Source organism: Micrasema longulum, unplaced genomic scaffold, assembly GCF_059751315.1.
Source record: "Micrasema longulum isolate JH-2025_06_02 unplaced genomic scaffold, ASM5975131v1 h1tg001892l, whole genome shotgun sequence".
Lineage (NCBI taxonomy): Eukaryota > Metazoa > Arthropoda > Insecta > Trichoptera > Brachycentridae > Micrasema > Micrasema longulum.
The window spans coordinates 1-18,372 of NW_028279066.1; the positions used below are offsets into that span (position 1 = coordinate 1).

General features: G+C 30.2%; 1 protein-coding gene across 1 annotated transcript; it reads left to right on the top strand.

Annotated features, from left to right (window-relative positions):
* The first annotated feature begins 964 nt into the window (after positions 1–964).
* LOC148273634 (protein zer-1 homolog) lies at positions 965–16,705 on the top strand. Its single transcript, XM_088238411.1, has 7 exons — positions 965–1,167; positions 2,590–2,761; positions 3,448–3,609; positions 9,899–10,060; positions 11,187–11,336; positions 13,503–13,755; positions 15,496–16,705. Exons 1-7 carry the CDS (start codon positions 1,010–1,012, stop codon positions 15,624–15,626), a joined length of 1,188 nt encoding a protein of 395 aa, XP_088094537.1. The 5' UTR covers positions 965–1,009; the 3' UTR covers positions 15,627–16,705.
* Positions 16,706–18,372: the final 1,667 nt, after the last annotated feature.

Genomic DNA, 18,372 nt, shown 5'->3' on the forward strand with positions numbered 1-18,372 from the left:
TATCAGTCTAGTTAGAACTTTATGATAGGGATTAACAACAACGATATATCGTTGTTTAGCAGTCTAAGGGTTAAACTTCATTAGTTGTTTTTTAATATTTGGAAAATTATTTTCGCCCATTCCAGCTTTTTTTTGCATATTTTTTTATGTCAATTTTGGTTTTTAGCTAGTCGTCTCAAATTATAACTGAGACCACGCTAACCTGTTCCACTTTGACACTTTTATTCCAGCTTCCTCTAATTTGTCAGTAATTTCAGCATTCGATGCTTGTTGGTTTGCTAAAACTATTTTTGTTTGTAACCTTTCACCACGTGCTGTTACTATTATTTTTTTTACCACATTTCCCAACCCTTTTTGGTGTTAAGTTCTCCATGTCAGCCATTTTTTTATACATATTTTTTTAAAAAAAGCTCTGGGTATTTTGTGACCAATCTGTATTTTACACCTCCAATTTAATTAAAAACAGTAATTTTATACATCAAAGCTAGCAAAATGAATTATATTTTAATATTATAAATTTCATAAAGTGGCCATAACAAATTGTCATATGACTGTATATTCCTAGCTTCTTCCTCACTCATACATCTTGTCATACATGCCCCTCGGTTGTGTCTGCTTTTGACAATAAAATGAAATAAAAAATAATACATAAATTGTAAAAATATTATATTAACTATGATTATTAGTGCACCTTGTCCTTACAATATTTACATGAATTACATTTACTTCAAATATTCATTAATAGCATAGTAACATTTATTTATTAAAAATGCTTTTAACAATCTTCTAAACACTTTAATACGATTGACTTCCTTTATTATTTTTCGTTGTTTATTATATATTTTTACGGCCATGCATATGGGCCCTCATTGAATGAATTTGCAAAGGAAAAAATACCCTTTTTACTGTAAAACTTACCTGTTATTATAAGCTGCCAATACCACTTTTATTTTTGTAGATCACTGGACATGCTAATGAGGAACAGATTTTGGCTGCAGCTGTGGCTTACATGAATCGCCCAGAGATCTTGACCCGTGTGCTGAATGATTTATATCACGTTTTCCGCTATGAAAACGATAAACACGTCAACCTACCTAGATCACTGGTTATTGTGTTGGAAAGTATGGAGCGACACATCTTTGAAAAACATATTCAAATTTCGGGAAGGTTTGTATTTTACTTAATTATAAACAATCACACCAAATACATAAACAATACATTTACCAAACATGCTGCCGCTCTTTGATTTTCCGACCGCTCTGTAAAGAGAATTCTCCACAAAGACCTAGGTTTTCATCCTTACAAGATGGTCAACGCCCAAGAATTATCATAATGTGATAGTCATAATAGATTTGCGGTATGTGAAAATTTCCCATGAATTTGATTTCCCCGAGAGGTGATATCTAGTGGCTCCCATACTCGCCAGATTTGGCCCTCTGTGATTTTTTTTGGGGGATTATCTAAAAACCTAAATTTATAAACAACACCCAAGGAACTTAGATAACCTGAAGGAGGAATCCGCACAAAAATTGAAATTCCGTATACCCAAGATATGCACCAGAGAGTAAAGTTGTGCGACACTTCAGAAATTTCTTCCAGTGGTATTGACAATGACGGGCATCACTAGTGTGACATTCTTTTGACATAAGATAAAACTTCCAATACTGTTGTTGTTTTTGTTTTAAAAACGAAATATTTACATTCTTATGATTTACCTAAATAATTCAATGTGGAGGCCATTTTCAACGAGTTGTAAATAATTAAATTAGAAAGCGGGAACCAAGTTGTGATTGAGCGGTTGGGGTGAGAACCTCGGACCACTGATCCCTGAGTCCGCAATACTAGCCACTAATACTAGCCTGGTACTAATAATAATTAATAAATTTGCTGCAGGTACCTTGAATACCTTTTTATTTATCCACCTACAAAACTAGGGAGATAGCAATGCCTCACCCTGTATTTAACCTACATTAATAATTTTATTTGAAAACATTACGTACTATCACCATGTTTTATTAAAAATTTTAATTATCGTTAATTAAAAAAAAATGTTAGTAAATAATTTTACATGACCACTTACCAACTTTTCTGTGTCTATCGGTGTCATCGGGGTACTAATTACACTAAAGTTCGAATCCCACTATACACCTTCACCATAGTTGCACAAAAATATATAACCAATGTTCTGATAGGACACATGCTGTTATTATCTAACATTAACGAGCACGCATAGAAAGGTCGGTAAGTGGTATATTCAATTATCTATTAACATTAAACATAAACAATACCTTGTAAGCATATTTCATCTCTATACTTTAATTATTTATTTCAATATTATTGATTAATTATAATATGATTCACCTTATATTTCATTTACATGTAATATTTTGATGTATGCAGCAAAAACATTATCTCTTAAGCATTCCTGACCTGGGCAAAGTCTCGACATCTGTGTAGTTCAACGTCTCTTCAAGATTTTATTCCAACCAAATAAATATTTCACTCTCATTTCAAATAAATAACATATTTTGCAAGTATAATTACGTATTTTTAATTATTAGTTTTCAACTGTGGTGTGTTTGATTTTAGTGCAACATTATTCTACATTGTGAAAGAAAAGGACAAATCCCCTCTGAATATCCGCTCAAAGCAGAGGATAATATCCTGTCTCCTAAATGGTATGGAGATTCACATGGAAGATGACACAATGATGAGAAATGGTTGCTTAACCTTATGTAAATTTAAAATTCCCACTGATGTCGTAAGTAAAAAAAAACTCTCCAGTTCTTAATAATAATAATAACTACCGCACTTAAAATATTTATTTGCAATAACTTAATATGGAATAACGCCCTTTATGCACATAAGGTTCTAACCTTTTCTGTCAATATCAGTTTACTTTGTTATAAATAATTATAAATTACAAAAGCATTCTTAATGCTGTATTATATTTAATACATTAGTTTCTTCAAGATAATGATAATGGCTTATAATGAGGCTAATTAATCAGTATGTATTGTTTATTATTATCACTATGCATTTGTTCAAAATGAAACATATATAAATTATATTATTTTATTTTATTTATTTTTGCACCACAACAGGTCAGGAGGCCCAATTACAGTGGTGAATTACATCACAGAACACTCAGGCTTGAGAAAAGTCTAATTTAAATTTTTGTGTTCTCACCGGGAATCGAACCCAGAATCTTCCGTGCATGAGTCAAGCGTCTTGACCACTACACTATGTTCTTATATGGTACATTTTTTTTATATCTATTCTTAATTGTCTTCGTCTCTTGATCTTGAAGACATCTACAGTCAGATTACACTCGAATATAATATGTTATTTCTCTATCAGTGAAAGTGTCAACAGACATGAATAACATTTCACAGGGTAATATTAAATCCAATGCTTCTGCTTTATGAAATTTTGTGACTATTACAGGTGTTTGAGTATAAACGCGTCGTCACTGTACTATTGCATGGAGTATCTGATGGCAATCAAGAAGGATTTGTCCAACGTATTGCTATCTATCTTCTCAATACACTAGCGTGTCAAGTGGATGGAGGACAGAAGCAGTACCTAGGCGACAGAGGCGCCATTTCGGTATAAACATTTTGTCATTTTAAAGAATTAGCAAATTTAAATAAACCCGTAAAACAGCAAATAGACATCAAATAATGTTCCTAGGATATGTGTATTAATTTTTTGAAAAATGAGTTCTTATGATATTTTGCTGTTTTTGAAAAAAAAAGGTTTTTACTAAATTTCTTGACATTTTGTTGGTTTCTGGTTTATTATGCCATCTTACCACCATTGTTTTATTACCCATTCAGTATCCATAGTATTTGTGTTACATCATTTTACTTGTGATTTGCACCTTAAGTGTTTTCTTTTCCTTAAAATATGTCATGATCATCTACCAGGATTTTTCAAAGAGTATTCCATCATTCATATCGTTAGGATACTTATAATAATTTTTTTATTGTTTACAATTTTATCTGACTTTTAAATTTTTATTTATCTTGAATCTTGAAAGGGCGCACATATACATATTCTAATGTGCAATCTAATATTAACAATATGCATATATTTAATTTAAAAGTTGTTTAACACATATTTCTTAACCTTTTATTTGAATTTTGATTTTTTTTCCTCGTAAATGTTTTTTCCTGTTTCATAATATTTTTTTACTGCCTTATATAAAATAAAATTTTGTGACCGCCTTTTTTCTAAACGGCAGTCTGATTTTTACCTTTTCTCTGGTATTGTGATCATCTTTTTTTGTGTGAATTTTTTTCCAAAATTCTATGTTTTAAAAAATTAGTAATATTATACACAAATATCATCGTATTGTAAAGTATTCTTTGCTTATATGTTAGCACTTACAATTCATTATTTTTGTATTTATGGAAGGTATGCAGACCCTTTGTGTCAATATACCTCGGTAACATTATTGTTATTTGCGTTCAAAACTGATGCCTTTTTTTTCAGGTATCACTATCATTGTATCTGTTATTTACTAGTTCTGTTGTCAATTTACACAATTAAAAAAAAATGATAATCTTAAAACCTGATTGCAGTATGGTGCAAATAACAAGTTAAATCATGTAACACAAACACTGTAGAAGCTGTAATGCAGCCTGAAATACTGTCAAGAATGCTATTGACCTACAGAATAACAACCAGAAATCACTACCAGTAGAAAAATACTTCAACTTTTAATATTCTAACTTTTACTCCAATTTTTGTATTTCTTGTATTTCTTTCCCATTCCCCAAGGTCAAGTGGTTTTTATTACTGTAAATTTTGCTTAAGTAGTTCCATAGCACCCAATATTATATTAGCAATTAGTATTACTGCGTGTCCGGTGGTAGATTTAAACTCTAGAATTAACGACAAGTTGTTAAAATATTGTTTAATTTTATTTTAAGTACATGAATGTGGATTAAATTTTTCAACGACAGCATTTTCTAAACTCCAACATTTAAGATGCAAGCATTTTTCCAATCTTCATGCATATTTTTAAAAAAGCGTTGTCAGAGCTGCCCAAAATCTTCGCTACCGGTCCGTTCATTTTCTTTCAGTTCGGTTTTAATCTTGTTTGATTGTAATTATTGTTCAATTTTTTTTTATTTTGATTTTATATGGATGAAACTTGAATTTTTACTTCATTATTTCATGCAATGTTGGTTAAGCGATTTCTAAAACCAACGAGCGCCTTTTTTAGTGACATCTGTGGATTTTTCAACACTAAATCACTCACATTCAGTGATGTAAATAAGTGACGGGGCACTAGATCCCATTAGATCCAGCGCTGCTCACACGCTGTATGTTTTCATCAGTTAAAACAGATGGAACTGGACCATGGCAATGTCCTTTGACAGCTGTTCCTGAAGCTCGAAATCTGGCTACCCAATTTTCAATTAACTTTATTTGAAGACGGTTCACTTATTCAGTGAATATTGTAACAATTGTAAAACTTACGCCTAGTCTCAGTTAGTAAAAAATTGCTTGTTAAGTAATTCCCCTTAAGTACCTGTGACTTCAACGCCCCACCCCTATTGCTACTTATATTCAAAAGCTATTTAATTTTGCCACTGGACATCCTACATAAAAATGTTTTAAATAATTACTTGCTCCTATGTATATATAATATATGTCATCGGAGCAAATCACAAATAATAAAACTTTTACTCTTAGATAAATAAATTTTTACAGTTAACATTTTTTGTTTAGTTGCGAATAATTCTTTAGTTTTTTCTAAAAATATTATTTATATATACAATTTACATATTTAAAAGAATCAAAATAAAAAAAGAATACAATATACATTGTGTAGATATTTTTTTACATTTGCAATTCACAATTTGCCACCTAACTACGCCAGTGCCTGTTCTAAAGCTAACAACTTGTGGACTTACCGATTACAAAAGTAATGGAACCTTAGATAAATAACACACCTATGGCTAATAGAGTCACCCATACGGAGAAACTCCCATTCTATAGTTATTCGCCGCGAAGTTAGCTATAGATTACAGCGATACAACGGGCCTTAGGTACTCGGGTCGAAAATTGCGTCCGCAAACAAAACCGTTTGTTGTCCAACTATAAACCAAACCAAAAATTTGGAACGCTTTTGTTCTATACAATAGAGCTAAAGGGCTCCTCTAGAGAATTAATACTCTGAGAATGAAGCAAATGGTAAACAAAGAGGAAAAATTATCTGCATAACCTTTTTGTAGTTTTGTACAGCAATCCATTTGCTTGCAATTGACCATAAACATATTGAAACTGTGGCTTTCAGAGAACTGTCTAGCTGATTGTACCCCCTCAGTACGATAACAATATATTTCCTTTGGGCTGAGTTCATTTTTGCACCAGAGGTTTCACAATATTTAGCCTGTATATCTGTTTTGCTGGGCTCTTTGTTCATTAAAATTCACATGCAGTTCAAGAACATTTTCTAACCATTATTTATTTGTTTTTTTAATTAGTTTATAACTAACTAGTGTTATTTTATAGGAGAATGCATTTTGTTTTAAAACAGGTATGTTGTAATGAGGAAGTTCAGTGTTTTTTTTTTGCGTTTTTTTATATTTGTCAATAGATTCTCGAACTAAGCCAAAAAAAATAAATTTTATGTATCGTATTATTTGTGTTATGATTTTTTAAAGTTTGTAGTTTTAAAATTACTCCGCCTGTGACCTCATAAGTTTTCTACGGTGAGTTCTGCTGATTGGTAAACCGGAAATCTATCAGAAAACTATCATCGGTTGACTTACAATAACTCATGACGTCATTCAAATTAGTTCATTTTTATTAGTTTTTTCATACATATTTAAGAAACTTCACTGTACAACTAAATGCTCTAATTTTTACCACGTGTAAGAACACATTTTTTACTTTCAATTTCCTGTAGCACTGAACTTCCTCATTGCCTACTATAATTTACATAAAACTTTTATGTGCGTCGCGTAATATTGCATTGATGGTACATCATTAGGATTAATATATATTGTGAATTTTATGCGATGTGTCTTATGTTCAGGATTTTATAGCAATCAGTTAATTTTATTTTTTTATTATATTTTTATTTTGTTGATTTTGTCTTGAGTGAGCGACTGATTTAGTAAGAAATCCCGTTGCCCAACTCCCCTCCCAATGATATCCATTAATTGTGCGTGATATTTATGTATATATCGAAAAATGATGAAAATATCTTCAGAGATGCAAAAAGTTTTGTAAAATTATAGTAGTCGGAGAGTTGTAGAAAGTGTAATAAAAATGAACTGGAATGAAGAAAACGACTAGACAGAGGTTTAGCAAACTCTAAATACAGTGAAAACAATTAAAGGTAGGTATGCATTTTTTGTGATTCCATGCAGGTTTGTCTAAAGGTGATTATAATTAATTTTCCGGAGATTCAGTCCATGTTATCATAAAAAATTTAAAAGATTCAACATTAAATTTCATTTGAAAAAATATGATATTGAAAAATTTAGATAAAAAAATTGTAATGTTATAAAAAGCTTACATTAGTTCTTAAGATATTATGAACTAACTTAATAAAGCATAAATAAATAAATATTGAATATATTCACTAGTTTAAGAATATTATTAACCAATATGTACTTTGTTAATTAACAAATTACAACAGGAATGGAGCGTACCTTAGAAAGGGAATATGGAAGTCTAGGCATTTACAGGGCTTATGACCTGTCATTGGCTGGTTTAAGTGGCTACTTTACACACTGTGTAACATTCACCATTTTGACTATGTTTGAACATCCACATTTCTTCCATTTGTTGATTTTTTATTTGTTTGTGTTGTTTTTACCTATATTTAGTTTATTTATCATTATAATATTATTATTTGAGTTTTGTAAAATAATTTCCTAATCTTCAATGAAAATGAAAATGTAGTTATATTATGTACATGAATTTATGTATTTCTATTTAAAATCATGATTTTAACCTATCAGCACTGGCGACTTTATATGGAATGGATTAATTTAGCGTAAAAACCAGAGACTTTTATTGCATTTAAAGAAAAGATTTATTTTTTTTAAACTTATTTTTTCCAGTATTCCAGGTTCAAATAAAATATATAAATGCAAACATTAAAAAAATATTTAAATGACATATTCGATAAAATTAGATAAAACTTATACACATAATTTAACTGTTAAAAAAATGTTTTATGTTTTAGAAACAATGAGAATTATTTTTAAAGAAATAAATAAAAAAATAAAAAAAAAGTCTTTTCAAGACACACTCTTAGTAAAAATAATATAAATGATATTACATATCATAAAAAATGTTTAACAGAATATTTTGATTTGTAACAAAAATAAAATAAAATAGATCTGAATTATTCTCCTTACTCATCCACTTTAGCCGAACGTGTGTATCTAAATGAAAATAAGTGAACTGACATGACATTACACATCCACCTGCAGATACTCAATGTTCAACTTTGTAGTAATCTTAGCTTATGAGTACTTGTTAATCTTTTTATTTACGTATGCGAATGTATTAATATCAAGTGTATAGATAAAAAAATCTAAAAAAAAACATATATTATTACTATTTTAGTTATTAATTTATTGCATATATATTTATTTATTATCAAGGGATACGACACAATATATTGTATACAATACAAGAGCATTTAAATAAGAATCTGTAGTGTTCTCTGGTTAGGCCGTTTCTATCTAACATGGTTCAGCCTATTCTACAATGGAGATTTTTTTTGGAATCGATTTTTTGTAATGAATTACAAATATTAAAAAAAAATATATATTTAAATATTTTCATCCTACGACAACACACTAGCAGGTTAATTTATTTTAAGATCAACTCTAAATTAGGCACACAAAAGAATCACGGTGCATGGAAAATAAATATGATAATTGAATTGTAAAAAAATATTAATGTCGTACTCCACATTTTTAATTAATTAATTTTTTTATTAAAGGAATAACCTGCTAAGCCTCTATTTTAGAGGCTTGTCAGCAGGTGGGAAAGGGGGGATATGGAAGGATGTAATGAAAAATACACCACAACACCCAGATCAATTGAGAAAAAAATCTTTCACAGATTTTTTCAATATAAAAAAATAATATAAAAATATTATTTTTTTTCATTGGTTATATGACTCCGTTTTTGTTCGAGTAGATTGATTTTTGATAATGTACTGGCTGGCATTAAACAATTCATTACCTGGCTAGTAGATAGTGATTGTTTCAATCTGTATTAAATAATATTTTTTTTTACTATATGCTTAGGTAGGCTTTACTCCTCATGTGTTGTATTGGTACTTATTTTTTGAGGGGTGTTTAAAATATGCAAATTTATGTCATTTGTTAAAAATGAACATAATTCATTGCGAATGTTCTAATTGCATTGCTCAAATATTGTCATTAATTTGTTTTAATAATGTAAAAAAACATTTATTTTATTGGTGTTCTTTTAATATCACAAATGGAGTTAACCCTCAAAAATGTCAAGAATTACTAACCGTAATTATGTAAAAAAATGCAGCGGATCCAGAAAGTATAATATACAATAGTGTGTTTTGGTACATTGCCATGGATAGGAGAGGACTCATGTCTAGTTAAGAAAAAAAAGTATACTTAGTACAGAACATGATAGCAAACCGATAATGACATGAACTGCCTTAAACTCCCCTTAACATCAAATAAATTTATTCGCGTAAAAAAGGCAATGTTGTAATGAAACATTTTTTTGGGAAAAAATCATCATAATATAAAGTATATTTGTAAAAAGCTCATCTTAGAATAACTGAGGCACATTAATTAGTATCATATACATCTGTTTTATCTCATGCTGTTATTTATATTGGTATGTTGTGATGTGGTTTGGTTTCTAGAAAATGCTCACTCTAATTGCTGACCGCCTGGAGAGACACGTGTGTGATGACGTGTTGGAAGTGGCTTGGAGCACCATGTGGAATGTCACGGATGAGACTCCGGACAACTGCAAACGTTTCTTGGATGATAAAGGAATGGTGTACTTCCTTGGCTGCCTTGAGGCAAGTTGATTCACATTAGTTCTTCACTGCATCAAATGTCTTTTGATAGGTTGATAGTTGCAAATCTGCAAAGGTCACCCCTGCAGGAGGTGCTAATACACACTTAATTGTAAAAAAATATGCATTTTGAGAACACAATAAGTGATCAAATAAAAATGTTTCAAAACATATGTAAGTGACGAATATGGCAGAGGCGCGAAGGTAACAGATTGTATTGCATTTAACAGCCGAAGTTGGCCAGTTACCATTTAACCATTATTTAACCGACTAGTAACGTAAAGGGTATCAAGCTTACTTATGGATGTTTATAAAACTGTCTCTTAGTGTTTAATATTTTCCTTATTCAAAGCGAAAAATGTTTAAATTATAAAATTTTCTAAATTTTATAAACACGAAAAAACCCCACCTTATTTATGTGGTATTATATAGGTTCAATTTATTTTTGATGACAGATGGTGCTGTGACTACCTCATGAGTTAGACCATTCCACACATCTACAGATCTGCTATTGATGAAATATTAATAAACAGGAAACTTGTGCCATATATATATTAAAAAAAATATATTACTATGTTTCTGATTGTATATACTATTTGTGGTGATATACTCGTATGTCTGTGTTAACTAAATACTCGTCCCAACTCAACACAGGACTGTTAGTCCCATAGAGCTGGGATTTATGTATCAAAAAATGTGTAATAAACTGTTTATAAGCAAATCAATAAATGGTCAAACAAATAAATAATTATATTTATTTTATTTAATTTAAACGCCCTAGCGGGCTTTTACATAATAAAAATACACAGATATGGTAATTATAAACTATAAACTACATAGTGATAGCGAGTATAAAATAAACGGATACAAGAACACTAATTCAATGAAAATAAATAAATTAAACCATAAAAACAATAGGGACTCAAACACAAAATGGCTAAATGATCCAATAAATTATTCTATCATTGATAAAAGTCTTTCTTTAAATTTGGATATTAAACAGGCGAGTGTATATAATAATTACTACTAGATTTGATTATTGAATTATTAAATACTTAAACTAATAATGAACACAATATGTCTATTTTTTAAGATGATTAATTTTTAACGATTCTCTTGGATTTTGCAGAAGTTTCCCGACAAGGAAGAGTTATTGAGGAACATGATGGGACTTCTAGGAAATGTAGCTGAAGTGGCAGAACTACGTTCCGTATTCATGACCTCAGATTACCTGACAGTTTTCTGCAACTTGCTAGATTCCAGGTGTGATGGTATAGAGGTAAGTGTTTTTTTACTGTGCTTAATATTGGCGTTTATTGTAATAATGTATGTGATTACAGTTTAGTAACTGAGCATCTATCAGTGAGGCTTTTGAAGAGAAAACGTAACAGTCTACCTATGGATAATATAACTTGGCCATGCGCATAAGAAGTAAAGATTCAAAATAAATCAAATAACATTTGTCAAGTTAATAATGAAGCTGAACTGGGGCTAAATGACTGTTTATCAACTGCTTTATTTTTAACTTGCATTATAAAGTAAGCTTCTAAACAGTGTAGAAATAATCCTTTACCAAAGCAATATGCACATTACATTAATTACCCCAATTAGGCAGAAGTACAGAAGATGTTTATTCCATTCGCAAAAAAAACTACAGTCTCGGATACAATATCCCTCCTAATCCCAACACTTAAAAGTAAAATAGAAGCTTATTAAAAGCAGAAAAATCCACTTTTATGAATTATAAACCTTGTACATAATAAGCAAGGTAAATAATAAATGCAACTCCCGTATAAATAAAATATTTTTATAAGTCAGTCTAGGATTAAACATTGATAAAACAAAATACGTTTTCATGATGAGACCTTACAGCAATTCTCTCGGAGAGTGGAATTTGTCCATAAAAAATGTACGTTGATTGTAGGGTTAAATCCAGTGCTTGTCTGCAAAGATTTGGACTTCTCAAAGTATAGTTAATTAGAATAAAAGAAACCAAGGAACAAGCAATACCATTAACATATAACAATATTAACAAACCATCACGCCGTTTCCCTGTGGGGACAGGCAGAGGGGATAGAATGGCATATATTATTACTCTGTCTGCATACAGACCTCGCTTCCTCTACAATCATATATCTTCTCATGCGCGTGTGCTGATTATTCTAACTTTTAACATGTCCGTATTTAAATATTCGTTAAATCAGGTCATTCCATGACTTTCTCGGTCTTCTTCGTTTTCCGCACCCATCAAAATTCGCATAGTAAATCTTTTTTGCCGATTTTTTGTTGTCCATTTGCTCTATATGTCCAAACCAAAGCAGCACTCTTTAATATAAAAAATAATGCTTATCTCAGCCTTACATAATCTACAGATCTCGACATTTGTGCAATTATCATACGTAGTTTCACCACACATTCATTTGCCTCGTGAGAGATCGTATTTTGACAACATTCCCAACTCAACACAGGGCTCTTGGCCTCGTAGAGTTAGTGATATGTTTTTTTTTCTTGTAATATTACATATGTATAAATAAATTCAGTCTACTTTCATCCTTGTTATTCTAAAGCCTTACCTCACTCCCATACATAAACATCAGCTCCAGGAAATAGTCAATATTGAAGTGAGGTAATTACTACATTTTTGAGTTAACTACTAAAAACACATCTTTGTGTGCATACCACATGCATTCAAATCATTATAATATGACACGACTCATCTATTTGTAGCATTCATGTTATAAATATGTGTTTTAGTGGTAAACTCAAAAAGGCTGATTTTGAAGTTACTTAGTTGAAGTAATTACCCCACGATATTAAAATGAAAAAGTAGTTTAACCCTTTCCTTACTGATCCAAAAACATCCTCACATTCTGGTGCTGTTTAGTCAATACACCTGCAAAATTAAAAGATATAGAATCCGAAAAAAATGAATATTTATAGGCAATTTCTTCAATCATTTATAGTTGAAGTCAAAAGTGATAATATTTTAAATAAAATCGCTACAAACATGAAAAAATTGGCATTGGCATGAGCAAGAGGACCACCCCACAAGAGCCACTGCCAACAGTACTGGCTACCTGATTATTGGCCTGCATGATGCGTGAAGTATCGAGACTGAGACGTAAGGAGTGTGAGACAATTATATGTTTGATACTCTTTTACTTCATACACCGCGACTTACAACACATTGCGGCTGTATTGGCGATTTATTTCCAATTTCTGATAAAATGCTTTTACTGTCTCCAATAAGTATTTATTATTCAATATATATTTTTTTTAACTGGTTCGTAACCGAGGAATACAGAAAACTTTAACCGAGTATTTATTATATTTATGAATATTAAAGCTATTAGATACAATGTTTACAAGCTACATATCGTATTCGGTGTTTTAGTGTTTTAAACAGATTTTCTCAGTGATTGTAATGTTGTATTTGAGCGTACAGGTCAGCTACAATGCGGCAGGTTTGCTGGCTCACGTAGCCTCCGATGGGCCTGAGGCTTGGACGGTATCTAACCCTTCCCGCGAGCACGTGCTGGAGAGCATGGATGAGGCCGTCCGTCGCTGGAATCTGACCACCAAGAGGAACATTAACTACCGCAGCTTCCAGCCAATCCTCAGCCTTGTGGAGGTGTATCACACACCGCAGTGCCAGTATTGGGCACTCTGGGCCCTGGCCAATCTCACCACCGTTTACCGTAATAGATCTTTTATAATTTTTAAAATTTATTTATTCTTTGACAAAACGTTTTAAAAAATACAGATAAAACATATATGTACATAAATCAACAGTCAAACATACATAATATCTATTTTTTTAATAAATATTTTCTTAATTTTGTCAACACTGCAATTTTTTGTATCTTTAAATTTAATGTTTTTTTTATTTTTTGCAGAACATAATACTACTAGCGTTTAAAAACAGATAAGAGTTTTTTTTACATAAATCATCTTTATATCAAAGGTATAAAGATGATTTATGAATGAAATAAAATACGAGTGTTATATAAATCCATTGAATTAACCAGTGACTGACCAGTTTTTTTTTTTAATAAAAAGAAATATTAGCGTTCCTATAATTTACCCAAATATTTCAATTTTGGTGGCCATTTTCAAGGAGTTGTTGTAAATAACTCACTATTAGAAAATGGAAATCAAGCTAGGGTAGAGTGAGGTTTGAACTTCGGGCCTCTGGCCACGAGACCACAACCCGATTCAAGTTTCATCACTTTCGTGACATCTTCGAGATTGGTATCTTTGTAAACTTCAGTGTATTTATTGAAAAACAATAAGGTTAGAGAATTCAAAATTATACAATAGTAATTGAATTGAATTATTTTTGTCTGAAGTGCCATTTTACAAAGTGTTGCCGGGTAAATAAAAGAGTTTATATAATTTTATTTCAAGGAGTTTAAATACATAAATATATTGTTCTGGCTTAAGTTCTTTATTATCCTACCCCGGTGAGGTTAATGACTATCATAGGATGTCTAAAAAGTATTAAAGAATAATCAGTTATGTTATTACAATGGATACTGTAATGGGGAATAAATATATCAATACATTTTATTCCTGTTATGTAATTTTGAATTTTCTATCCTTATTGTTTTTTTTATATATACACTGAATTTTATCATAAAGGTACTAGCTTTGAAAATGTTGTGAAAGCGATGAAACCAGCCAATGGTTATTCCAAATTTATTGGACTTAAGTATCACATTTCTTTTATTTCTTTAACAAATGACAATGAAACAAACTCAAATGTTTTGAATAAAGATGACATTTTAACAAATTGATGTAAATTTAAATCTTGGTAGTGACTGGATATTTTCAGTATTTATAATTAGTTTTTACCTTTTAACCTTTGCCCATGTCAATTGACATTCAACAAATGTTAGATTACCGCAATCGCTATCCAATGAAAACTCGTAACATTATTGAATTGAACAGGAATTAGACTTTAAATAGGTGACAGTTTATGAATAAGCATTTCATTTGAATTCATTTTAAGTTGTAATTTAGTTGAGCTTTTTAATAAAATAAACAGTTTTTTCATCGTCCTGTAAAAATAACTAAAATGACTGATGAGTTAATTATATCAAAATTTGTTGCAACTGAGAGGGAAAACATTTCGAGAAGGGAATATGGAAGGCTAGGCATTAACAGGGCTTATGACCTGTCACATTATTCCATGTTATGTTTTGTTTCATATTCCCCTCTCGAAATGTTTTCCCTCTCTGTTGCAACAAATTTAGACCAAAATAACTCCCTTGGCAGGAAATCCAGCCTGTCTACAAACATTTGGACATAAATTGTTGAGTTATTTACAATCTTTTCTTGGGAAATCTGTAACCTTGGTGTTACTTCACAGTTAACTTACGTATAAAGAACACATTGTATTATGTACTTTAACCCGATGATTGAAATGAATGTTACAGCTCAGAAGTATTGCTCTCTGGTGAAGTCTGAAAATGGCTGCGATCTGCTGAAGAAAGTTATGGATCACCCAGAGCCCAACCAGGAAATCAAGACTCTGGCGAAATTGGTTTGGCATAACTGCTACTACTAACGCCGAATCGAGTTTGGGTTATCCTATGACCCATACCGCAAGAAGACTACTCCCCCAAAGAAATAGATGCCATCAACTCTCGATGTTTCGTGTGCATATAATATTACAGGGGGTGCATATAAAAAACTGGATATTCTGACTTTAAATAGTGATTTCTTAAACAGAAGTTTCATTATTACTGCAATCATTGTGCTTCGTCATGTCTTAGATCCTGTGTTGTTTTCTGATATTACATTGTCTGGAAAGTTAAAATAATCATTATATAATTGTTTCCACAATTGTGTTTCTAAAAGGCACAGGATCTATGTAGTTTTGTTTTGACATGAGGAGTTGTTCTTCAGGGCGCTCAAGTGAATGGCTTTGATACATAACATATATTTATCTAAAGATGTTTTGACAATTGCTATGAATGTTTATTGTTTATTTGTATATTATACACTAGTTTTGGCTCGTTTTGTTTAAAAATTTTATACTTGTTAATTATTGGGTTGAAAAAAAATCAATTCACCTGAACAAGTTTCCCGGTGTTAGAATTTATAATTAACAAAAGCGTTTCAATCAAGTGTAATACAATACATAGCATTATTTATTACGCAAGATAAATTAATTTGCGCTTTATTTTACTTAAGTATTTGATTGACCCATTTCAAATTCAGTTCAAGCATATGTATTAAAGTGTGCAAAAAATGCAATTATTATTTATCAAGTATTTACATCATGATGAATTTTACCACCTCTTAAAGTTTTCGGTAAATTGATCAGTTTTCTTAATCTTCACTGCATTAAGCAGTGGTCTGCACAGATTATGGCGACCAGTAATTTAATTTTCTTTTAAGGCATTCATGTCTTAGAAATAGTTTTACGGATATACCAGTACATCAAAATAAAATTAAAAAAATATTTCTTCATCTCTATAATGACATTAACCTCAGAACATTGTTAAGAGTTATTTTGCCAAAAAATCACATTAACTGTCTTCCCCTAACTTCAAATCGTTACCCACTGTTTTCACTAGTAACATCCAACATTGAAACATACATATGTTGTATCAACGTTAAATTAAACTGCTGTAAAAAAAATACTGGTGTCCAAAATGAAAGAGATTGCAATTCAAAAGGTAGTCTTACATATATATTAAAAATATTTATTTTTATTGAATACAATACAATATATTTAATCATTTTATAAAACAATAGACATTATACACCCTTAAGATTGTTTTAATAAACTGTAAACATGAATTATTATGTATTTATTTTTACTCAAAAGCTATTTTTTTTTAAGTTTTGCAATTTTTTATTAAAAAATATTTGTATGGTAACCAAAAAAGGATTTGTAATGTTCAAATGGATTTGAATAAGGGTGGCGGAAGAATTACAAAAAAGCATTACTGGTTGCATAACATGTAAATAAATCAATGTATCTTTTAATAAATGAATCAATAGGAAACATAAGAATTAAAATAATTATCCTAATTTCGGTTTTGTCATGATACTATTTTATCTCCTAACCTATTCCGAAAATATATTTTCTATTTTTGTACATAATATATTGTAATTCCTACATATACTTGCCAGATTTATAAACAAATGTTATATTTGGTATTTTTTATCACTGCATCCATTTTAATCAGATTTTAAGAAATGAATTATCAAAGCCATTATTAAATCAATTATTTCTTTGTAAATATTATTATTATCAGGGCTGTAAAATACGCATGCATTATGTTTGTTTTTAAAATTAACACATCTTATTAGTACAATAGAATTTTTAATAAAATTTATTAAAATTCTCAAAACCCCCTCCAAATTTCCCCATATATAGGCACAGGGTGTTTCAGTTTAAATGTGTTACATTTAAAAGGGCAGTTTAAGAGACCATAAACAAAAATATATATATACAATTAATCATGATTTAATTTTATTAATGACCTCATCAATAGCTGAGCAGATGTCGCCAAGGTATGGCAATTTTTCTCCTACAAAGAGATTAGAATTGTAAGGAATATATATATATCTAAAATCAGTTATTTCCCGTTTCAATATAAAGCATTTTTAAAGAAACACCCAATATATCATGAAAATAATATGAAATTATATATTACTGTGTGAATTTGTAGCATAGTAAATAAACTTTTAATTTGAAATGATTTATACACTAGTATTCATATAATACTGTACTGCAGATGAACGAGTTAAGTGGTGACAATGAAGTATAAAACAAAGAATACAGTGTACCGTACATGTCAACTGTTAGTATTAAAATATGTATACACATACAATTTGATCGGTGTATTTGTTTCTTTATTGAAAATAGTATCTATAAATTGATTCATAACCATGTTCGAATAGATATAAATCATGTCAATAATTTAATTAAAAACTTCTGTATGTTTAAACTTTGTATTGGAAGTTCAGATTTAATGTAATAAATTCAAATATTCCAATGTTGCATGTTCATATATGTTTAGTTTAAACTAGAAACCCTTTAAACTATCCCGCACTGACAGCTACTGGGCCACAACATTTTCAATCCTCTCAGTTTTTATTCAAAAACAAAAATGAGTAATACCACATAGCTGCCAGTATGGGGTATGATTGTTTTCCAATTTATTGTAGCAGCTATCATATCTGTAAATAGTAATTAATCATTTATAATCAGTGTTGCATAAAATTTTTTCTTCATATTAATAAATCATTAAAATAAGATTTTAAGAGTTTTACTGCGCAAAACCACATTTCATAAA